The sequence below is a fragment of the Syngnathus floridae genome, chromosome 9 (assembly GCF_059516105.1).
Source record: "Syngnathus floridae isolate MCC-2025c chromosome 9, RoL_Sflo_1.0, whole genome shotgun sequence".
Classification (NCBI taxonomy): domain Eukaryota; kingdom Metazoa; phylum Chordata; class Actinopteri; order Syngnathiformes; family Syngnathidae; genus Syngnathus; species Syngnathus floridae.
The window spans coordinates 11,233,686-11,258,360 of record NC_142421.1 but is presented as its reverse complement, the minus strand read 5'-3'; the positions used below and the strand labels follow the sequence as shown (position 1 = coordinate 11,258,360).

The 24,675-nt window shown below is 45.5% G+C and overlaps 1 protein-coding gene across 21 annotated transcripts in view; it reads left to right on the top strand.

Moving 5' to 3' along the window:
* The window catches only part of LOC148393484 (ankyrin-3-like), a 70,218-nt gene that overhangs the window by 17,782 nt on the left and 27,761 nt on the right, over positions 1-24,675 (top strand). For 12 of the 21 annotated variants that reach the window (XM_088385160.1, XM_088385153.1, XM_088385159.1 and 9 more), the window contains exons 2-24: positions 13,392-13,493; positions 13,830-13,928; positions 14,974-15,072; positions 15,377-15,475; positions 15,927-16,112; positions 16,269-16,289; positions 17,979-18,077; positions 18,614-18,712; positions 19,258-19,356; positions 20,057-20,254; positions 20,391-20,489; positions 20,584-20,682; positions 20,763-20,861; positions 20,947-21,144; positions 21,772-21,870; positions 22,520-22,618; positions 22,926-23,123; positions 23,259-23,357; positions 23,441-23,539; positions 23,612-23,710; positions 23,795-23,890; positions 24,334-24,406; positions 24,532-24,588. In XM_088385160.1, the coding sequence (XP_088241286.1) occupies positions 13,392-13,493; positions 13,830-13,928; positions 14,974-15,072; positions 15,377-15,475; positions 15,927-16,112; positions 16,269-16,289; positions 17,979-18,077; positions 18,614-18,712; positions 19,258-19,356; positions 20,057-20,254; positions 20,391-20,489; positions 20,584-20,682; positions 20,763-20,861; positions 20,947-21,144; positions 21,772-21,870; positions 22,520-22,618; positions 22,926-23,123; positions 23,259-23,357; positions 23,441-23,539; positions 23,612-23,710; positions 23,795-23,890; positions 24,334-24,406; positions 24,532-24,588 (2,515 nt within the window). Of the gene's footprint in view, positions 1-9,948; positions 10,139-10,525; positions 10,596-11,412; positions 11,500-12,937; positions 13,269-13,391; positions 13,494-13,829; positions 13,929-14,973; positions 15,073-15,376; positions 15,476-15,926; positions 16,113-16,268; positions 16,290-17,978; positions 18,078-18,613; positions 18,713-19,257; positions 19,357-20,056; positions 20,255-20,390; positions 20,490-20,583; positions 20,683-20,762; positions 20,862-20,946; positions 21,145-21,771; positions 21,871-22,519; positions 22,619-22,925; positions 23,124-23,258; positions 23,358-23,440; positions 23,540-23,611; positions 23,711-23,794; positions 23,891-24,333; positions 24,407-24,531; positions 24,589-24,675 lie in introns of those variants that run through there. The other 9 variants (XM_088385157.1, XM_088385174.1, XM_088385163.1 and 6 more) reach the window with 7 other exon arrangements.

The window sequence follows — 24,675 nt, the reverse complement described above, 5'->3', positions numbered from 1 at the left end:
GGGGGCCGGCGCTCGGCTGGGTGGCTGTCCGGGGACGGTGGATGGGGCTCGGTCATGGCTTTTACGCACACCCGGTCCTATTCTATGGATCTCTCTTCCACCTCTGTGGCTGGAAGTCCACGCCGCCACACGCCTGGAAGTTTGTTTTGTTAAATAAAGAGCCGTTTACCAAACCCACGTCTTTCCTTTGTTAACTGTGTACTTTGTTAACGCTACAGTATAGTTATATCCTAGATCTGTGGAATAACGACGAGGCTGACGTCAGGGCGCACGCGCGGTGTTGTTGACAAAGGACGAGGAATTTGATCGATGGATTTAATGATTTAGCGTGTACAGATGGTTTGATATTATTGCTTATATAATAGTTATTTGATATCTAATTTATATATCGTTATATGGGCCTGTGGAATATTTTGAAGTGCAAGCGCCGTCAGCGGCGCGCACCCATTGTTGATAAAGGATGATCGATGGATTTAATGAATTGGAGTGACACAGATGGTTTTATAAACGTGTTATTTATGTAATAGTTTTTTTTCAATAACTCTGAATGTTACGTCAGGCCCGTGCTCTTCGTTTGTGTTTATATCACGTTAGCATACCTATCGTTTAGCCTGTTGTCGCTCATTCATTTCTGTTCTTGGTGTTGGATTTTGTCGAATAAATTTCCCCCCAAAATGCGACTTATATATGTTTTTTTTTCACGTTATTGTGCATTTTATGGCTAATGCGACCTATATTCCGGAGCGACTTTTAGTCCGAAAATTATGGTAATTGGACGAGATAATAATGAAAAAATCCTCTCCGGCTCTGCTTGATTTTGTGAGCGAGAGTGCTGAGTGGATTTGTTTTTGCAGGTTCTTTCCGTGTATGTGATGCCATGCATAATGCACAGCGGCTGATTTATTGATGAACGCGCTTTTCATATGATGGAGAGGACGCATGTGGGCCGCCTAGCTTACATGTCCAATCGCACACAATATGGACACCCGAAACAGAACTTGTCATAAGGACAATGTCACAAGGAGTACTAGTAGCAGACAGTTATCAAGTAGTTTGCAATAGTGTAATGACAGTGGAGTCGGATGGAATCTTTTTTTTTGTGCGCTGACCCCGAAGGCTCATGTTGGCTCACGATGACATTTACTGTACTCTGCTGTGCCACCGGGGTTCCTCGGTTTTAAATTATGCTGCCGGCAATGTTATTTGACCTCAACATCAACAACAAGGGAACAAGTCATCAGGGCCCTCATCATTGTCCCTTGCCACAACAGCGGCACCACTCGTATCAAAAAATGAGCGGCGATATCTTAATATGGTACAGCTCGTTGTTGTAATGTGGATAATATGATTATTTGGACACTTGTCAAGTGTGTCCTCATTTGGGTCGCTCATCCCAGCAGAGAGGTCAAACTAAACGTAAACCAAAGACAAGTACACTTTGCGGATTCACAACAACCGTCCATCTTAACGTGAATGCAAATAGTCGTTTTAGTCATTACACCGTATATCTTTATATATATTTGCATCAGCCCCCGCCAAATAAATAAATAAATAAATAAATAGATAAATAAATAAATAAAGGACTGTCCATTGCCTCACCTTAGATAAATAAGTAAGTAAGTAAATAAATAAATAAATAAATGATCCAAAGCACTTTGTCCTTTATCTCACCTTGACTCGGCTTATTATTAGCTCCAAATGTTCTGCTGCTACACTGCAAAGTCATCAGTCACCCGAGCGAGGGAGTGAATTTGTCAGTTGTCGTTGGGAAAAGTTTCTAGGTGTGCTACCTCCTCCTCTTGTTTGGTGGCCTTCCAACTCTTTCTGCGTCCTCAATGAAGGCTGCCAAAGTCGGAGAGAAATGAGTGTCATTAAAGAATTGACAGATGTAGTTACAACAAGGAGTAAAGGGCGTCATAACAGCTGTTCAGTGTTTTTTGCACATATTCACAATGATGGTTGAGCTCAACATGAAGTCCAGGTCAGGTAACGGCAGAAGACAAAAGTCTCTTATATCATACTGCAGCTGCCGTGACTAACATCTCTGCATCAACCTGCTATGAGTAAGTGCTTCTCACTGACAAAATGGCCAGTGTGGCGGGTTAGATTCGAGCAGAGGAATTGATATCTGCAGTCAAAATGTAGCAATGGATTCTTAAATGAGCTTGCGTGACGTGTTTTGGATGAGGCCTGCTGCTTTTATCAGGCACCACTCACTCCGCTGGCGGGCTAATGGAGACCTGGACGGCACATGCCAAATATTGAGCAGCTTTTAGTGTTTGTGTTTGTGTTTGTGTGTGTGTGTGTGTGTGTGTGTGTGTGTGTGTGTGTGTGTGTGTGTGTGTGTGTGTGTGTGTTTGTGCTTGATGTTTGGATCACCCCTCTCTATTGCCCGAGCGCTAAAGTTTACGGAGAATCTGGAAACGTGAACGGCCATTTCAAGGTCCAAGGAACAAGACGAGGAGACGTAATCCATACTGTTGGGATCGAGCCTTTCAGTCTGAAGCCAACATTTGCAAGACCTTGGCTCCTCGTCGGAGAATGTCAACGTTTAAATTGGATGTCAGCCCTCAATCCCGATGGCAAGAGTGTCAGTATGAAGCCTCTTCTTGCCCCCGGAGGGAAAAATAAACAGACTTACGGCAAGGCGGTGGGCCAAGATTGAGCCCGTTGAATCCATTTGCCTCCAATTTGTCGCTTTGTCACTTTTTTCATCCACTTACCAGTGTGGCCGAAACAAAGCCGCCACAAGTGTTGCATCTCATCCGCTCCTCCTCTTTCTCCTCTTCATTTTACCACATCAAAGATGGAGGTTAATGAATTCGGTGCTAATTGCATCGGCTATGGAAACTCTTCCCCGTGTCACAGAACGCTTGTATCCACATCGCCGGCAGCTTGACGGTCGCCGAGTGTGGCGAGAGGTGGTAAACCTGCTGATCCCAATTGCTGTCGTTTTGATGAACTTGTATTCTAAGGAAGTAGCGCTGTTACCGTTGTCAAGCTAGTCCCTGTTATTCCCTACATGTTTTCTGAGGGACATCTTGTACGAAGGATTGTTCTAATTATTGATCCATGTCTTCTGGGGTTCCTGCTATTTGGGTCAGGGGAATGCTGGGCCCATATTAAATTTTCCTCTGGGAATAACTAGAGAAGAAGAGAGTAGATAAGCTCAAATAAAAAGAGTGGAAGAGAAAAAGACAAAGTGATGGCAAGCCTGAAGGTCACTTGAAGGTGAGAAGCGCCTTTCCTTGCATGTCCTCCTCCTCTCCGCGTGAGCGCTTAGTCTTCACGCTTGCTCTGACGATGTGATGGCCTGATTTGGTACCGCCAAACGGGCCTTTACGCAACCACTGGACTGAATGGAATTGAGCCTCTGTAACTGAAGCTGTCTTTTCCCGCATATTCCAAAAGGCTTTTTAGATCATATTATTGTTTAGTTTTAATTATTTGATTTATCTTTGTTATTTCATTTCATTTTTCAATAATCTGCAGGCCGATTTTTCCAGTTTTGCATTTGCGCCGTGTTTGCATAACTGGCTGGTGACACTCGGAACGAGATAATGCTCATTCTACGCACACTCACGCGCCCCCTGGGAATCATGCCTGCTGGCCTTGATAATTACATTTTTTTTTACTTTTTGGTCCCCCGCCACCACGAGGCCGTGTCCTGCCCCCCCCCCCCCCCCCCCCTTAACCACCTGCCACTCTGATGTCACATGCGCAGATAATAAGAAGAATGTAGCCAGCTAGCCACATGGCAACCATTTTGCAAATTCATTCATGTTGACAACTGCCAACTTTGTATTGGTTCCATCATCCAGCCTGGACTCGTCTACTTCTGACCTCTGATCCTAGTGAAGGGCCTGGTGGTGACCCAACACTCCCCCCCCCCCCCTCCCAAGTAAACTGTGGAGCAGAGGAAATATGCTGCGTTAGGACAAATCAATAGTAATAACACGTCTTCACAGTGAGCGCTCACACGTGGCCATGATGTTGTCGCCTGCTTGGGGGTGCAAATCATGAAGAAATCCAGATTCGTGTTGAGCGGAAGAAAATATCCCTGCACTTTGCTCTCTAATGAAATTCCAAACATAGACGCTCCCTAAACAAGTCTCAACATGAATGGAAAACTCATTTGACCCTTTTTTGTATTTTTTTTTTTTAAAGTGTGAAGCACGGAATCCCTTCTACAAGGTCCAGCTAATAGTCTCATTTATAACACAGGCTTTGTCATAACACATAGGCTGCGTTTGTTCTTCTGTCTTGAAGGCAAAAAAATCCATTGCAGCCTAAGAAGGTCATTTACCATAAGAATGGACCCTTTATTTTTGTATGTAGTAATTATTTTTCTCATAGAAACTAATTTGCATGGCCTTGGCATTTTTTATAAGCCCCAAGTTTGGTGAAATCATCAGCTTTGTCGTCTGCTGGCCACTACAGTCTTCCAGTTGCGCGTCCCTAAAAGCGATGATGTCAACTGAAAAGGTTGATTGGCGCTCCAAGCTGGGATTGGTATTCTTTATTTTGCACTAGACATGTGATCACGAGGGATAAAAACAAACCTTTAAGCAAATCATTTTTTGCGAGTGCACTAGAGAAATGCCGTGCGATCTGTTTACAAGAAGCTTGCATTCTTTACAAAGTGCTTCAATAAATCTACTATGACCCAAAGTATTTTTTTAACTTAACTGATGGGTGTCGTTACTCAACCGTTGGTTTAGGTGGCGTTGGATGGTGCTATGCTATGTGCTCTGCTTGTACACGTTAATGTTTACCCCTCAAGGCTAGAAAGTGAATTCAGGGTTGGCTAGTCCATGTTTGAGCTGATAGCAGCGTAGCATCATATGGCAGGGGTGTCAAACTTATTTTTTTCGCGGGCCGCATTGTAGTCACAGTTTCTTTTGGAGGGCCATTATGACTGTCAACCCAAATAAATGTATGAGCACCTCATATTATATACAGTAAAAGCTACAAACTGACAAATAACTCGTTTTCAAATCAGACGAGTAAAAACTGGTCAAATATTTAAAAAAATTATATTATTAAAAGTGAAGACAATTTGCAATTCTAGTAATGACACATGAATTTGATGCACAATTTGTCTTTGCGGGCCACATAAAATGATGTGGTGGGCTGTATTTGGCCCCCGGGCCTTGAGTTTGACACCTGTGTCATATGGGATGCGTTGTTTTTTTAAAATTTTATTTCAGGCAATTGGTAACCGAGTACAAATACTTTTACAGGTATCTGTCGGTACATCTGTTTACAGCTAGTCTCAACAAGTTTCATATTTCAAATTCCAGGTGGAGTAACAGGTGCGTCATCGCAGAGGGAATCCTAATTGCTAACTTCTGTAGCATGTGTAGCTTGGACGTTAGCTTCCCGTTTCAAATATGAATATCGTTTCCACAAAATGTCCAGCATGTTGTTTTAAAGTTGTGCTTTTGTCACCGGTCAGAATGACGTTTGAAGGTGACAAAACAATTAGAGTTTGACAAGTTGATCGTGGCGCCACTGCTGACGAGGTGGCTGTCACAGAGTGCGTGTTTGCGTAAGTGTGTGTATGTTGCTGACGGGCATGTTGTCAGCTGTGTGTCAGTTGTGTTGACACTCATGGCTTACTTTTGACTTTTTGGCACCTTGTCCCTAGACAGCAAAAGCGTAAATCCGCCGTTTGGGAAAGCACACCCCAGCACAGAATGCAGAGGCACTTGCGTAATTGACCATAATTGACTGTAGCCATCAGTCAAGGTTGAGCGTGTCTGGTCGGCCATTTTGTTTCCCTTGACCTCCATGAAAGGGTCAGCCAGTGCGTCCTCACACTGCGGTAGGTGGCCTCACAATCATGTCACTTGTAGATTTTAAAGTAAAAGTGCATGCCGCACACAATATGAATTGACTGTTTGGAACGGGCGCCACGTCCGCCTGCCACAAGCTATCAGCTTCATCTTCCACGCCCAAAACAAAAATTCACTTTGTCGGGGTTTATTCTCATGCTCCTTTTTGATTGACACAAACGAAATGATGTGCTGTTGTATTTTGCAAAACTATTGCTGTAATTATTAATGTCGTTTTCCTGACACCTTCATTTCACATCAATGTCGTCATTCTGTTCTTGGCCTGTTGTCAGAAGGATGAGAACATGTTCCCTAAATTTAACATGTTTACTGCGCATATGTTTGCTTTGTGCCCCGGTGACAGTGTGTGTTTGTGTGCACATATTTGCGTATTGTGTGAGGTCTGAAGGGGCCAGATGGCTCCAGTCTGGTGTTCCATACCTGCCAAAGATCCAATGAAAGCGGCCAGCGTGCTTCTTGATTCTGCTCGGTCCAAAGTTATTTTGGTGTTTTGAGATGACGTCTTGTAATGTTGGTATTGACGCTGGAACTTGGACAGCTTAGTGTGAGAAAGTATGAAGTATATGAAAAACAATTTGTTGCTTTTCTACAATATGAAGACATCTGCACACTTGACTTTTCTTCTCCTTTGTATCAGGAGAGGAAGTTTCCCTGCCTGTAGAAGCATCTCTCTCTCTCTCTCTCTCTCTCTCTCTCTCTCTCTCTCTCTCTCTCTCTCTCTCTCTCTCTCTCTCTCTCTCTCTCTCTTCTCTCTCTCTCTCTCTCTCTCTCTCTCTCTCTCTCACACACACACAAACACACACAAACACACACACACACACACACACGCACACACACACAGTTATAAATACTTCCATAGATCACAGTTCCCCTTGCGTGTATCCAGCAAACATGATTACGTTTCAAATGATGACATTAGAAGATCATTGAGTGGTTTTATTTCCCTCCCTGTCTGAACACTAATAAAATTACAGGCAAAAAGGACGACATTCATTTTAAGGACATTAGAATGCATGGCACTCGGCGGAGTGGTCTCATTTACACGAGCGCCATTCATTTGGATGCTGAGGGATGAACGTCTCCTTTTTCGGAGAAAGTCTCCCGTAGTCTCCAAAAAGACCTAAAAGTTTTTGTTGGTTGTCACTTGAAGGGCTCGGGGAAATAGTTAAATATGGTAGTGCCTTGAAAGCAGCCCCGAAAGTGCACATTACTGTGTCGGCTTGTGATGTCCGAAATGACCAGCAGAGTCCAGTGTTTGACTGTTGGATGAACTCAGAAGAACGCTGAGGACCACGAGGTTAGTCATCAATTTGACTTGATGCCATATCAAGCTCATCTCTCTGAGCTCATTCTTTTCGCTGCTACTTTCTCACCGTTGTCTTAGCTTGATTCATTTATTTTTCCTCGAAACCCTCCCTGACTTTTTCGAGGAACACCCTCACCCCCCTCCCACATGCAAGAATTTTTTGGCAGGATGGTGATGGAGGGCCTTTGGCATTTTTTGCTGACTTGATAATCGCTCATGTTTTAATTTTTGACATTCACATGATACCGTGTGAATGTTCCGTTGTCTATTTGTCCCCTTTTCAAATTGATGGAAAACAAATCTGAGGTCGACCGGCGTCCCTGTAGATCGCAGCATGTCTATCTACTCCTTCCCTCTGGCATCTTCCTCACTCACTTCCTCTCCTCGTCCTCCTCATGTCTCTCTCCGATGGTTTCGAGTCCCAGGTGACGGGAGGGAAGCCATGCCCTTGAGCGAGCAGCAGAAGCAGTAAATCTTCTCCATGATGTGTGTGTGCGCAACACACACACATATTCAGATAGCCCGCCTGCAGAATGAGCACGGCGAGATGCTTTACTGCTCCTCCGAGATGGCCGAGTTTGTCTTTTGTACGGTGAGAGCGAGCGGATTAGCACAGGCGGACCAGATTTTGGAGTTGATGGCGGGTTGTGACAAGCTGGGAAGAGTCCTGCAGCAAAACACTCGTTCCAAGAAATACGCGTCTGCTCTCTGATTGAATTGCGATGGTGGAATTCAGAGCATGTGGCTCCAATTGCGAGGGAATTTATGAACACGAATAAAACACAATCACATTTTGGGGGGAAATTGGAATAATGATCATTACAGAATATTTGATTTTATCTACTCCAGGAGCATTTTTTTTTATCACAGGGACACATTTTCCGGTAAATAACAGAAATAGGCCTTTGTGGCTCGATACTACTTATTTTTCACTACATACGCACTAATATCAAGCAACAGTACCGCTAGAACTTTTGAGATCTGAAATTTAACTACAGTTGGCGCGACAAGAATAAAAGGTTGAGTCCGGACTTCACCAGCACAGTTTCCCCGTAAGTCGTCCTCTTCTGCTCGAGCCTCCCCCATCGCCATGGCAACCCTGCATTCTTTTTTTTTTTTTTTCGCTACACAAGTCAAGCTGCTCACTGCGGCGCTAGTGTGAACGGGGGTGCCTGTGATCCACCAATCACGCGCCCGAGACGCCTCCTCGGGAGTCCGGAGCATCTGTGCCTCCCCCGGTCAGCTCGCGGTCTCCTCCCGCGTCTCACTCTCCTTCCAAATGTCTCACAACGGCGCTGACTAAGAGCGCTGAAATGTACCCGTGATGCAAGTGGCGCCTTTCCACTGAAACACTCACACCGGTGATGTGCTTAACAGATAATGCACTACGTGCAAATAAAAAGATCAAGAACCATGAGGGGGGTTCTTTTTTCTTTACGGCACATTTAAAAGCAAAGAAGAAAAGTATTCAGTAGTTGCGTGCATTTGGGATGAAACACACTCAACGAACTTAAACAGTTTTAAAATCCGATTTTAAAAACATTTCCACTGGCTCTTTACTTCTGTTAGCATCTTATTCTATTGGTGTGCAGCATAACAACTAATTGATGATGCACCATGTTTGTTTTGACCTAAGTCAGGTTACTTCAAGACAGATTCCTTCAGAATTTCGTTATTATATTATTTTATTTTATTTTATTTTATTTTATTTTATTTTATTTTATTTTATTTTATTTTATTTTATTTTATTTTAATTTATTTATTTATTTATTTATTTATTTATTTATTTATTTATTTATTTATTTATTTAGCCATCGACCCACAGGAGGACTCCTCGACTGCGCTTTTCGCGTGGGCAGAGCGGCTGTCTCCTGTCGTGTCTGGACTTGTGTTGAATGCTGACTTGCTTCTTTTTGTGCCATTTCTATGGCATACTTTCACAAATGTGCTGTTCAAGCAATACCGCTGTTTTCATCAGTGGGTGGCCCTTTGCCTACCACCCACAAAACATATATGTTAGCTACGCTATGTGTTCCACTTAATCATGTTTTCCCTAGCAAGCAGATAGTGATCAGCTCAACCTTTTTCAGCTCGTATTTTCCGTTTGTGTGCGTGTGTGTTATTTTCCGAAGTGGACTTATGACAAGCCAGTATGGGAAATAGCAAAGAAGTAGAAATACTTTGGTCCCGGACTTCAATCGATGTTTGAATTTGCTTGGGAGTTTTATGATTGAAATGTGGGTGTTTTGCTATACCCGATAGAATAATCGATTCTAAAAATGTTCTATAGATACAGCCCCCCCAAACGGTCTAATTTCTTTGCATCCTACGTGAATGAGAGTGGGGTTTGCTAAATATGATGTGGGATGAGCAGCTATTTGCGTTGAGAGGTGGGACCGTGAGAGGACAATGGGAAGGGGGGGGGGGGCGTCCCTAATACCAGAGAGCGAGCCCTTCTAATCCTCCGTTAGTGTCCCCTTTGATTGTTTTTCGGGTTGCAAAGGGGGAGGGGCGGCACCCCACGTGAAAGCGTCTGGTGTTATTTTCACTATGAGACGAAATCACCCCCCCAAAAAAAATCTCGGTTGGCTAACACTTGCCGAGTCCAGGTAGCGCTGGTGTGCTGGCCACGCACAGCCGCTCTTTGTTGAGGAGAAAAAGGACTGATAAGCGGGATGACAAAGAGTCGCGCGCTGAGGGAGGCAGCGAGAGTGGGAGGGAACGACGGATAGTGGGTGGGATAATAAAATTGCGGGTGGGAGGGATGGAGGTGGCTGGGCGGGTTGACACATAGTCATTTTAGCTTAAGGATTTGCACCAGCGTCTATTTCCAGCACGCTCGCTTCCCCAACCTTGGAATTCCCGGAGCACAAAGAAGACCCTTCCTCTTCTTCCTCCTGCTGCTGCAGAGTCAATGAAGGTGAGGAAGAAAAGCAAGGAGGCGGAAAAGGAGGGAGAAACCGTTGCTGTCATGGTAAGTCATGAGGACGGGGGGGTCCCCTCCGTGCTTGAAAGGTGCTTTTTCATAGCGAGGTTGAGACTGCGGGCTTTAACCCGATTGGAGGAAAAGCGGGATTTTTTTTTTTCCAGAATGGAGACTGCTTTAGTGCTTTGTTTACTCGCCAGTGAAAGGCTCTCAGCATCCTCCTCATGTGTGCCTCATCCGCGCGCCGTCTCCATCCCTCACTCAAGCGCGCCACGGATGCTAAAAGCTTGTTGCTAGCGTTTTCCTTTGTATGATTTTCCAATCCGACGGTTGCTGGAGTGGGATGGATGCCCGCTAGGTTGGCATGAGCGTCTGAACGGTGACGGGCTGGTGGGGTGGGGAAGGGGGGGGTCGGGTTTCACTCCTCTTCCGAGAGGAGAGAAAGCGACAGTGTAAACAGAGAGAGAAGATGGCTGTAGAGGAAGGTGCCGGATTTCCAACACATGTGAGTAAATGGCGCTCGTTTGTTGTTCCAAAACTTGAAAATGCAACACGCTGAGGGATTTTCTCACTTTTGACTTGAGTCGTATTACCAATTGCCCAAAATAGCAACCTCAGTAATTGACAGTTTGACCTGCGAGCATTGTGTACTGAGGGCTTTGAAACAAGAGAAGGTTCTGGACCACGTGTCTCCTCAAATGTAAAGACGGTTTGCAGTATCTTGCTGACTTCTTTCATCATCTGTTGTGATGTGAGTGCAAAGGTTTTTTGGCACCGGACACCTTTTTGTGGCCTGTCGCCGGGCCTTGACCCTTTTTGTACTTCTACTGTGTGGTTTTTGTTTAGTCAGGACAGTGAGGGATCAAGTGGAACAATACGAGCGCTGCGGCCACTCCACCGCTTGTTCCAAACGCTCTCAGCGCAGCCTGAATAATCAGCACATGACCCCTAGCCTCCGCGTCGGTTTGTGCGCCCTTTGCTAGCTGACACGTTTAGTTATTTCGCACCTAAAGCTCGAGCTTTATTCAAAAAACATCTGCCTTTCACGTCACAGTCTTGACGACGTAACTGCTGAACAGACTTAACATTTCCGATCGTTGGCCTCGGATGTTTCCGAGTACATTCCAGAAATTAACACGCCCCACCTCATGGGAGAATAGGTCACAATAATCTTTTCGAGTCGTCCGACAATTTCCCATTCGCTGACTTGCTGTCACTGTTTTTTCATGGTGCCGGATCATGTTTGCTTCTATCACAAATGACATCACATAACATCCTTTGTCATAACAATCATCATCCACTTAACATACGTAGCGGTAATGCGCTAGCAATAGTGCCCATGTCACTAGCTGAATGTTTCTTGTGCTTCCACTTTTTTTAAGCTTCTGTGTTTAATTAGAGGCGGCATGGTAAGTTCTCACCTTTGCTGTCATTTCCCCACCGACGAGCTGCTTTTTTACCCTGACCTGGCCAAGCTCCATTAAAAATAAATCTACGCGGCTCGTCTCTTCACGTCATTCCCTCGCGTGTCGTTTTCCTCTAAGGCCATCCTCCGAGGCTTAACCTATACTCTCTGACGGCGCCATTTTCTTTCAATATCCGATACCGTGGGGAGGCTTAGCCATATTTGGCTTATAAATCTGCCGCCCTTCTCCTGTCTGACGCACCTTCATCTTCAATGGACAGATTTGCCGAGGGCGGAGCATCCGGCATGTTGGTCGCTAAGCATTAAGGGATAAAGCGGCGAGATGGGCGATTGGCGACTTCAACTATTTAATCTGCCACTTAAGCCGGTCGCATAAAGAAGAAGAGAATATAATATCATGTTCTAGAAACTCCGTCACATGACGACGAAGTGCAGCTGTTTGAGCTCGTTGTCGTTTTGTTGGCGTCAAGCCATTTGAACCTGCGTGTTTTTACGTCAGAGGCATGTTGTTGATCGGGCAGGCAAGCTCCAGCATATAACGCATGCTTTCACACATTGGGACTGCTTATGTAAGAAAGAGGACAACTCTTTGGATGTGGACCAGCACACACACACACATGCTGCACAGATGTTATCCTGCATGGGAAACTTTGGCTTTAATAAGCAATGAATGAGGACAGACTAGTCCAAGGTCGTCGGAGAGACTTTAGTTAAGTCTATTATGATTCTGCCACAAGTGCACATTTCATCAAAAATGTTTGACACATATAGATTATTGACTTATTTGGACCTCGGAGTATATTATTTGCCCCTTGAGCAGTTCTGACACTTTTTAGGGATGCCTTTATTGCAGCCGCCTTGACCTGTTGCTTGTTTGTCTCCGGTCTTGACTTCTTTGTAGCGCTCTGTCAATCCAAACAAAGCATTATTAACTTTGAACGAGCAGAATTTTAAGCCACATTCCGCAGTTGGCTGTCTGGTGTCGTAGAGGCCATGAGAGCCGAGATGTCCTCTTGGGGGGGTTGTCAAGAAAGGAAGACACTGTTCCTAGAAAGGAGCGTGAGTTGAAAGGTCCCAGTAATCAGGAAATGACTCTGACAAATATTTTCCATTCACAAACTGGTTCGGTGTGCTGCTCTGTTTGTTTCTGGATCAGGCCCTACTGTCGCTTGTCGAGCAGGTTCTCGTGCTGAATAATATTCTGGAATTAAGCCCTGTTTGCTTCGTGGTCCTCTATTTTGAAGCCACACCTCTCGCGTACAAAAGGCTCACTTGTAGAAAGCAGCAAAATGTAAGCATGGTGGAAACGCAGAGCAGCAGCGCCACTTTTTCAGCTTTTGTCCATCCCATACCCCCCCCCCCCCCTTCATCCCTCGCTGACATTTTCTTATGGGGCAAAAATATGCTTACCTCGTCATTTGATTTGAGCCCACAAAGCTCTGTTTTCGAGGGCGGTCCAGCACATTCGGGGAGGCTGCGACCGAGAACTCTGGCTGTCAGGATTCTGCCTCCGGGATTTGAAGGAAGGCTGACGGCGTACACGCATGCTTGGCATGCCAGAGCTCTGCTGGCTTGCATATGGTCTACAGGAAGTTTTGCTTTTTAAATCGGCATCTGGATTGGAAGAAATTGCAAACTTGAAAGCACTGAGTGATGCTTGCGGATGATGGAGTGCACGAAGCGCATGTGCGAATGCTAGCTTGGCTCTTCTGATGTCGTTTGCATTGAGGAATGATGACTGAATTCTATCTGGTACCTGGAAATACATTTTATTCTGCATTTTCCATTGCGGCTCATTATTTTCTTATTTATTATATTTTATATTATTATATGTCATATTTATCATCTTTTTCTTGCTTGCCTCTCTCTCTGCAGTCTGACAGTAATGCCAGTTACTTGCGAGCTGCCCGGGCTGGAAACCTTGAAAAGGTCCTTGACTACCTCAAGTCTGGGGTCGAGATTAACATTTGCAATCAGGTGAGTTGGGCACATGTTAACTCATTCACTGCCATTGACAACTATAGACGTCAATGGCATCAATATTTTAATTGGGCTGCCACTGAGTTAAGAGAGACAGACTGGCATAGAAACAAATCAAATGAAATGACCATCCCTCCTCATCTTGTGTTGATTAGCATAGCATGTTTCAAGATGGCTCATTGTCGCCTGGCGCCTAACAATTAAACATTTCTCTTTGTCACCGCTTCTCACTCACTTGTCATGGCAGAGCAATAAAGTCAACCTGTCCGCCGGTCGACTAATCCCGTGTTGCCGCTACGATGCCTCTAAGTGACTTGTCTGCTTTTTGCTCAGAATGGCCTGAATGCTCTCCATCTAGCCTCTAAAGAGGGCCACGTGGAAGTTGTGGCTGAGCTGCTGAAACTGGGCGCCGCCGTGGATGCTGCCACTAAGGTAAGCCTCCATTCGCCTCACGCAGTGACGATTTTGGGAGCTCCGTTTGGATCAGTGCGTGGGCTGCGGGGATTAAATGGTGCCAAGCCGCCGCTGCTGCTCCATAGGTGGGGATGAAGGGAATTTATTTTGAATTATAACTCTTTTGACGGGCTCAGCTGCTGGAGGAATGGCAAAAAATGTGCTTTAAAATGGTGACTTGAACAACCCCTAATGGCATGCATAATGGGAGGGGTCGGCTCTTCTGAAGCTGCTTTCATCTGATGCTAATAAACACTTTTGAGGGGGAAATATTATCCCCCATTAATGTCTGGCAGTCGTTTCCGCCACCCCACCCCGCCCCGCCTCTCTGCCACAGGCTACAAACCTTCTGCTGACAAATATATCATGTGATGAAATATTCAAGAAGAAGGCCAGGGTCTCCCCAATTAAAGCCTTGTAATTGGGACCTCAAGCGGCCTGAGGGACGAGTGGAAGGTCTTGGGGATGCTTCGTGTGTGTGTGTGTGTGTGTGTTTTTTTTTTTTTTACTTTAGACAGTCAATGAAGAGGAGGTAGGAAGCAGCTATTGTTTATATGCCCCACATGCGTCTTTGTTCGTGGTTCTGTCTCCTTTTCTCGGTAAAGAACACGCCGCACGTGTCACCGTCGCCCGACAGCGCACTACATTGCTTTCACGTGGCCGGCGGGGTGATCCGCGAGGTCATTTGTGCCATCACGGGGAGGGCGCGGGTTCATAAAAGCCGCTGCGAGCATATTTACGGCCAAGGCTCGTTTATGCGCGTGGCATCGGAAGTGACACATTGTTGGCAGCGCGGCGGGCCGGGAGAGCTTGAAAGCCTTTGGAACTTAAGTGTGATTGGTACTGGGATATAAACAGACTTGGCTGGATCACACACACACACACACACACACACACACACACACACACACACACACACACACACACACACACACACACACACGCACGCGCGCGCACACACACTTGCAGAAAACAGGTGTGTGAGAGCTTAACAGCATTCCCGTTGCTGTTCCGTGTAATCCAGAAAGGAAACACTGCCCTGCACATCGCCTCGTTGGCCGGCCAAACGGAAGTCGTCAAAGAGCTGGTCACAAACGGAGCCAATGTCAACGCACAATCTCAGGTGAGCCCCACACAAGCAAAAGCGGACGTGGAAGATGTTCCCAATGTAAATGATGCATTTCATGATTGGTGAATCCACAACTGAGCATTTTACTGTGAAGTTGGAGCGTCACTTTGTCATGCCATAGCCCTGTCTAATAGAAACAAAGTGGGAAGCCGGTTGTTAGCTTGCGTGGACTTTCAATTTGCTAACTAACATATGAAGGAAAGCATTGCCAGGTGTGCTTTGATGGATCTCACAGCGGGCGTTGTGCTTTCCAAGCTCAGTTCTGAAGGTCTGTGGTTCTGTTTTGTCTGTGCTGCAGAATGGCTTCACTCCTCTGTACATGGCATCCCAGGAGAATCACCTGGAGGTGGTGCGCTTCCTTCTGGAAAACAGCGCAAGTCAGAGTATGGCCACCGAGGTACAGCACACAAAAAATTGGACAAGCCACAAATGGTCCCCGAGCCGTAGTTTCGACACCACCGATCTAACCGTCCAACTTGTCTGATCTTATCTATTCCGATTCCCATTTTACGGTTCTCGGCCCAGTTTCATCGATTGCTCAAAGGTAGAGTGACCTTGAGTCGTATTAATGGTGATCTCTGCTCCGATTTAACGTCATTCAGCTCGTGCAGACACACGCAAATGCTACACATTTAAACGTCACAGAAGACCGATGTGGTTAATTAAATAGCCGAGGGATCCGGACAAGTCAATCTCTTGCACTTTCATTGTTTAAATACATATGGGGAAGGGATTTCCATTAGGTTGACTAGCTAGCTGTTAGCAACTAGTCAGCTGCTAGTGTTTGAGCTAATGATCACCTCGTGACGTTCAGCAACTTGCTCGTTTTGACTTTGGACTGTGTGCAGGATGGCTTCACCCCTCTGGCAGTGGCCCTCCAGCAGGGCCACGACCAAGTGGTCTCCTTGCTTCTGGAGAACGACACCAAGGGCAAAGTGCGTCTGCCCGCCCTGCACATCGCCGCCCGTAAGGACGACACTAAGGCCGCCGCACTGCTCCTCCAGAATGACCACAACGCCGACGTGGAGTCCAAGGTGAGGCACCCACGTGGGACAGTTTGTGTGTTGTTCATTTTTTTTATGACTTGCAACCACTTTTGAGGAACATCTCAAGTTCTCCGCTCACAATGGAGGCCCTTGTCGTTTTCCTCACTAACTCCACATTCTCTCCTCTTTTGGCTGACTTTGTAGATGATGAATAGAACAACAGAGGTACTCCTCAACTCTGTACATAAAGTCTCTCCATCTCAGCTCATAACCAGTCTGAAAAAAAAGAAACCTCCCCCAAAACAGTCCCTTCAATTTACTGCAGTTTTGAAGCCCCTTTGCCCCACTCCTTGTTTCCATGTAACGCCATCCTTTTCCTCTTCCATGTCTTCACTCATGTTAGCAGATAGTCTCGCAAAAAGACTAGACTGGATCAATGGCGCATGTTTTGCTGCCTTTTGGCTGTACTTTGGCGTATTGAAGCTCTTCTTAATGGTTTCATGGTGCCCTAAAATGGAAGCTTCGGCTGTAATTTTGGGGCAAAAAGATTTGAGTCTCAAAATTGACTTAATCGTCATAATCCCGCGACCCATGAAACTGATTAATATGATAACCAGTATGTGGAGCATGTAGAGCGGTTATCAGCAGTAGCTTGCCCTCAACCCGCATGGCAACAGATGATGTTAGTTGATGCTAGGCTCAGCTTTACATTTGGTGTGTGAATGCTGAAAGAAGAGCATTTATACCAAATGCTGTGAAAGCCCTTCTTCAAAGTGCCATGTTTATTCATATTTGAACTACGACTGCAAACTTGCCCTTTTTTTTTTTTTGTGCTAATCTATACACTGACAAAAAGAAAATCTCCTGACACCAGTTTCACTGATGGACATAGAATTGGGTGGACATGATAGGATCCATAAAAATCTCAAGTTATGAACACTAAGTCAACCATTTTAGGTTTAGGACAGCCATGTTGGAGTGAATTCCAGTGCTCGAATGTTGACAAATTCCTACTGGGGAGTTGGGAAATAATAAGACCCAAAAAGAAGCGGCCATCCTAGACAACTAAATTAAACTCTAGATTTTATGGTGTCCAAATTTGGTTTGTTGCAGCTTTAATTTGTCTCGTTATATTTGAGCTTGCATTTACCCCTCATAATGCCAATGCTGTTGAAGAGAATGTGCAGGTTTTTCAGAGCAAAGGATCGTCAGCTTGGCCCGTTTTCTGATCTGTTCCTAATTATTGGAATCCCACAAGAGGGTTTGTTCACACGGGACCTGCCAATTCCTTTGACGTTCTATCAATTCATTTGCGTCTTTGGCATTTTTGGCTTTGGCGACTCTCAGCGTTCACACACAATTTCCAAGGGAAATGCAAATTGGAGTTGCCAAAAGCATTTTGCATGGTACCAGAATAGCTTTGCTGCTAACACCGGCCTTGTTAATTTGCCACTCCGATGTCTTTGTGTGGAAACGTATCAAAAAATTGTAAAGAAAAAAAGAGAAGAATGTTTTGATACGGGCTGTTTGAATTCAAATAATTATTTTATTTTTCTTTGCCTCCATTGTTTGAACAAGATATCCGTCAGCAAACACCTCCTTTCCCCTGGATTATCAGTAATGTGGAATGATTACACAGCACTCACGGAGCTGTTGTGTCATTTGGACAGCTGTCGTTCACTAAGCCAGGAAATGACTCATATTCACGATGTTGTGTTCATTTGCAGGGTCAGTTTAGGCATCTCAACCAAACATCTAAATTAGATTTCACCTTGTCAAACATTTACACTGATGTATATTAAAGTACAGTTGCAGTATACATATATCTTGCTAATTGTTGGCACGGATTGGTGTTTTTTCAAGATTTGTATTACAATGTGTTTTCACTTTTGTTTGTGTGTGTGTTCCAATCAGAGTGGCTTCACCCCACTACACATCGCAGCCCACTATGGCAACATTAACGTGGCCACGCTGCTTTTGAACCGAGGGGCCGCTGTGGACTTCATGGCCAGAGTGAGTTTAGTGCGACCTCTGCTGTCTGGAAAGTGAACTGCATCCCGCCTCCGTCCATCAATCAAGATGCCTCATGAATGAATGAAATGGTTTACCCTCGAAAATTACAAGATACATACTGAAAGCAAGAGGGTTTAATCATAGTTAAACATAACTTAATCATAATTTACAGCCTAATGAAATTTAAATTTTTTTTTTAAAAAAAACACAAAAGTGGGTTGAACTCAAGATCCAAAATATACTAAATAAATTTGGTATGAATATATATTTTTAGGAGGTGCAAATTTGACATGAGTTTAGCAGAGTCAGCAAAGGTCCACAATTACATCAGCTAATGTCTGGAGGTGTGTGCCGCTTTCTGGCATTAATCACATGTTGTATCTATAGAAGGAGGAAGCCTGCAGATGGGAATAGCAGCACTGGTGTCGTTATCATAGTCATTAAGCACCACGTAATGTTTGTTTTTGTGACTCACTAATAATGAACCATTGTTTCTTGTGGTACTAATTTGCCATGGTCTCTTTCCCTGTCTTCAGAATGACATCACGCCCCTCCACGTGGCCTCGAAAAGGGGTAACAGCAACATGGTCAAGCTGCTACTAGACCGAGGCTCCAAAATAGACGCTAAGACCAAGGTAACAACATGATTCTTGTCATAACGGGAGACCGGTGATGTTTTATCAAGTCCCACTGTGGGTTTTTTAACACAGATGTGGGGATGCATTCTAAAACACCAACCATCATATTTAATAATCCTTCATCGGGCATTTGTATTGTAAAAATCACCTTTCTGACCCCAGTGAAAAATTTTAGTTCATTGCCAAACCTAACGTTATCATTCAATGTGTAGTAATATGAATTCAGTATAATATACAGTACTTTATTTGTCTTTAATTAAAGTAGTGGCTTGACATCAGAGGCAGCGCTAGATGGTGGCCATTGGTGGCTGTGGCCATCTTCCAAAAATAAGCTTACAGCTTTTTAATACCACTTCCTGTTTAAGTTTACTGTCAAGCTAAACATGAAATTGAGACATAATTGACACAATTCTCAATTTATGTGTATTTTATTGGAAAAAAAACCCCAAACAACTTTGACTTACTGTCAGCTAGCTTGATGCTAGAATCATCACAAATGCCCTGCTAACCCCCCCCACCCCCCACCCCCGTTCTATTGGCAGGACGGTCTGACTCCGCTTCACTGTGGGGCGAGAAGCGGTCATGCACAGGTGGTGGAAATCCTGCTGGACAGAGGCGCTCCCATCTTGTCCAAGACTAAGGTAGCAGCGGCTCCGGGAAGGTTTCAAAGATTCGCAGTAGAATTTGTTTTCCAGCTCATGGGCAGCCGTATACCAAATTACAGTGGTACCTTGACTTGTGTGTTTTTCAAGTTGCTCACTTGATTTGTCACTTTGCAAATAGGAATTTTACACATAAGAATAAACTTCACAAAATTTGACTGTGAGATGGTGGCAGTGAACACTGTGCTTAAACACTTCCGATACAAACAAATTACGCAACAATAGTTATCAACGGACCGCGAACAAAATTCCTTTGTGTTTGGTCTTATAATTCAAGGTACCACTGTCTGTTTGTGAGATTTGTCCAGTTTCCACCTTGTCAGTAACAGTCAGTAGCAGTGAATGAATTAGCTCTCTTCACCATACCTTTCCAGTCACATAGCAGCGCTTTTATTCTTGCCGTGGCGACGTGGTGTGGCACTGTCCCCGGCCACATCCGTCCGACCTGAACTCACCGCATCCACTTTGACCTGGCGGGACCACCAATGTAACCGCGTAGACATTGTTGTAATGCCCTCGTTATAACAATGCTCCCGCAGCCTCCCGATCGGCTCCCTTCACAGTCACCTGATGTCTACCTGACTGACTTGCTGTCCGTCTGTTTGTCCATCCGTCTATGTTTCCGTGTTTCTCTCTCTTTCGCTTCCCCCCCTGTCGCTTCCTCTCCATCCCACCTCAGAACGGCCTGTCGCCGCTCCACATGGCCACTCAGGGCGACCACCTGAACTGCGTGCAGCTGTTGCTGCAGCACGACGTGCCGGTGGATGACGTCACTAACGACTACCTGACAGCGCTGCACGTGGCCGCCCACTGCGGGCACTACAAGGTGGCTAAGCTCATCGTGGACAAGAAGGCCAACCCCAACGCCAAGGCCCTGGTAGGACGGGGGAGGGGTCGACTTGGAAGCGCTATTGTAAATTAGCATAATTAGCTTCATTCCTGAGACCAGATCTCTTCTGATTGTGAGAATTCTCGTGGTTGGATACTCGCCAAGCCTTTTGATTTCTCCACAGAACGGTTTCACCCCGCTTCACATCGCCTGCAAGAAGAACAGAGTAAAAGTGATGGAGCTGCTGCTGAAGCACGGAGCGTCCATCCAGGCTGTAACCGAGGTGCTGCTCACGTGTCTTTAGTCATTTCTAGCAGACATCAAAGTTGAAGTGGTTATGTATATTCTGACACTTACTTGCACATGTTTCTTTGCAGTCTGGCCTGACACCAATCCACGTGGCAGCCTTCATGGGTCACGAGAACATCGTCCACGCGCTCACCCATCACGGAGCTTCACCCAACACCACTAATGTGGTGAGAGAATCGTCACTGCATTGTTGTCTGTTGAAAAAGTGTGTGGCTTTTTTGCTCAAAATCCGACCGTTGTCCTCTAGAGGGGCGAGACGGCGCTCCACATGGCAGCCAGGGCAGGCCAGGCCGACGTGGTTCGGTACCTGCTCAAGAACGGGGCCAAAGTGGAGACCAAGTCCAAGGTTCTCACTTTTTTTTCATATCACAAAAACCTGTCATTTGAAGACTTGCTGTAAATTCGAGCATTCAAATCAAATTTAATTTCAGGATGACCAGACGGCGCTGCACATCTCCAGTCGTCTGGGCAAGGTGGACATCGTGCAGCAGTTGCTGCAGTGCGGCGCCTCGGCCAACGCCGCCACCACCTCAGGCTACACGCCGCTGCACCTGGCGGCCCGCGAAGGCCATCAGGATGTCGCCACCATGCTCCTGGAGAACGGAGCCTCTCTGGCTTCCTCCACAAAGGTAAAAAAAATATATGTTAGAGCTATGAGAACATTCAGTTTTTCTTCTGTTGGGGTCTTTCCCATGAGTAGTTTCCCAATTGGCGAATTCCACTGAGGGAGGTCATAAGCTGTGAAGGACATTTTTTAATGGAAGTGGTTTCCGTGTGTGTGTGTGTGTGGGCAATGTTGCTTAGGGGGGCTTTTCGTGAAGGTGACCTCTGTCAGTGGAGCAGATTAATGGAGGGTAAACCCCTTGGTGTGCACACACTCAATTACACAGTAACACACACACGCATACACACATTATCTTTCGGGACATCACTCGAGTCAGCCGTTCCAAGGAAATGATGTCAGCGTCAAACAGCCATCTTTGCATTATTCATGTCAGTGATTGCAAAGCTTGACGCAATTTTCATATCCAGATGTTTGTCATTTGAAATTTGGAGTTACAGTAGAAGTAGGAAAATAGGTCAGGTGCTTCACAACCCGCTGGGGTTCCACATTACTTTGGAAAAAATATCTGCACCTTAATCAAGTACAGCACTGGTAGCTTTTCAAAATAAGACAACACAAATTTGTTTTTTTCAATATTTCAAATGCACTTTCCAGCTAAATCTGACTTTTATGGTGTTGTACGTCCCAACAGAAAGGCTTCAGTCCGCTCCACGTGGCCGCCAAATATGGCAAGATGGAGGTAGCCAGTCTGCTCCTGCAGAAGAGGGCTGCGCCTGACGCTGCTGGCAAGGTGAGAAGTCTATTAAAAAAAGAAAGACCAAAAAACGAGTTAGAGGCCACTAAGGCTCTCTTTGGGGAGTCTTCTTCATGAGTGATGAATTGGTCAAAATCTGTTAGCATTTAGCGGCACATAATATCAGCCTATCATGATAATTCACGATGCTTCTATTTAATGACTCAGCAATTTTTTCGTTTACGAGATTTTCCTCCCACGTTGAACTCTGGTCGAAAATACCACAGATTATTTTTCTCTCCCATCGTCAAAGTGTTGAGCACATTCCGGCGTGATGCAGCACACACACACGGTGACTCAGTCAAGCTCACTGTCGAGCGTGTGGAATGCTGCGTGGGCGTCGTCCAAAAATGTGGGGAAGCATCATTGAACTGTGGGCCGTTGTTATGATGAGGAAAGGAGGAGTCGCCCATTTTGACATATGAGAACCTCATTTGAATTGATGATCATGCAGTCAATCATTCATCTGTCTTCTGCTGAGTGTTCTGATTTCTTCTCAATGTTTGCATGAACCCACACGACCTACACAAAAGTCTTCAACTGTGCCATGTGTCTTTTCTGGCTCCTGTCACGTTTGTGCACGTCTTCATTCAGTCCTATCTATTAACCTGCTGCTGTGTGTGTGCGTGCCTGTGGGCCATTTCAGAGCGGGTTAACTCCACTGCATGTAGCCGCTCACTACGATAATCAGAGAGTAGCCCTGCTGTTGCTGGATCAGGGAGCTTCCCCGCACGCTGCCGCCAAGGTACACGCAACACGCAACTGTGACGGGAGGGGCCGCTGTGTGTGTCCGTATCGCATCCAAATCACATCGCTCTCATTTCTTCCATTCGTAATGCGCTTTAGCTCACATTTGTGCTTGTTGCTGATGGTGATGTGTCGTCAAGTCACCTCATCCAAGTCCACCTATATCTGTGTCATTAAAAATTTAGCCTAAAATCCATTTAGCTTTTAAATATTGCTGGGCCTCACAACATGTAAAAGTTCAACAAAGTCAGTTCCCACATAGTAGAGCTGATCACGCCAACTCTGCGTTTCTCTCTCTTCGCCAGAACGGCTACACGCCGCTACATATTGCCGCCAAGAAGAACCAGATGGACATCGGCACCACGCTGCTGGAGTACGGCGCCGACACCAACGCGATGACGCGGCAGGGCATCAGCCCCATCCACCTGGCGGCACAGGAGGGCAGCGTGGACCTGGTGTCACTGCTGCTAGCCAAGAGCGCTGCCGTCAACATTTGCAACAAGGTAACGTCACTCAACAGGTGTGTTTATCATGTCATGTGGAAAAGGAGAGCCACGGTCTCAAATGAAGTTTTTTTGGACCAACAGTTTTCTCAAGTGTATTCATTCCTATTGTGCCTGTCTTTGTGCCACCGCCAGAGCGGACTCACACCGCTCCACTTAGCGGCTCAGGAGGACAAAGTCAACGTTGCGGAAGTCCTCCTCAACCACGGCGCTGACGTCAACGCGCAAACCAAGGTACGGGCTTTCTGCCAGCGTGCACGCGGCAGATGCTCGAAGTGACGCCTGCGGTTCAATAAAAGTCTCTGGGGTTCTCACAGATGGACTACACGCCGCTGCATGTGGCTTGTCACTATGGCAACGCCAAGATGGCAAACTTCCTGCTCCAGAATCATGCCAAAATCAACGGCAAAACCAAGGTGGAAAACAATAAAGATGACAAAGTTGTGTTTTGTTGATGTCTTCATGTCGTGTGTCTTTTGTCACCGCAGAATGGTTACACACCGCTGCACCAGGCGGCTCAGCAGGGCCACACGCACATCATCAACCTCCTGGTCCAGCGTGGCGCCTCAGCCAACGAGCTCACCACGGTTAGTCCCAGAGCTCCGTCGCAGCTCCATTCTTTTCTTTTCTGTGTCAGTGTCTGACCAACTTCCTGTGTGTTTCTCGCACAGAATGGGAACACGGCACTTGCCATCGCCCGTCGCCTTGGTTACATCTCGGTGGTGGACACACTGAGGCCTGTGACAGACGAAAACCTGAATACTGCGGTGAGACGCATCAAGAAGAATATATTTTGTAATATTTATGAATTAAGGAATTTCAAATTTAAAAACAAACCTGCTATGCTAGATAAAAGTCATTATTGTCAAAGGACTCAGGGACACAAATTTACTGTTGACCAGTTTAATTAGTGCTTCAATATTTTGTTTACGTAACAATAAACTGAGTTATCGAAACAAAATATTAAAGTATAATGTTTGACCGTCAGCTGGCTAGCTATGGTAATATTTGGCCGGCTAACGCCATGCACCAAGTTGAGCTTGCAAGCTTGAATTGAAAAGGCAAACTAGCTTGGCGCTAGCTAGGATGAAGCTAATAGATGGATTTAAAATGGGACCAAAGAGGGGAAAAAAATATTTGTTTTACAAAATCATGTGTTTTGTATCATGTATTTTGCTTCTTACGATTACTTTCCCTCTAATATTAACAGAGTGCAGCCGAAAAACACAAAATCAACGTCCCGGAAACCATGAACGAGTTCCTGGACATGTCAGATGATGAAGGTAAGCTAACAACAGTTTTTTGTTTTGTTTCCTGCACGGCATGATTGCACTGTCATAGGAACTGTGCCTTGTTGTGATGTGTTAACACGTGTGCATGTGTCACGGCATGCATTCAAATCTCACAGTTTGGGCCAATGTGCCTGAAAGTCTGGAGGAGGAGTCCATGTCAGATGACGATGAAGGTATCGGCTCATTAGGTTGCCGTCCAAACCGCTCTGGTTGTGGCTTTGCTTTGTTGTGTGTGGTTCTTCTTTTTTAAAAATTTGACT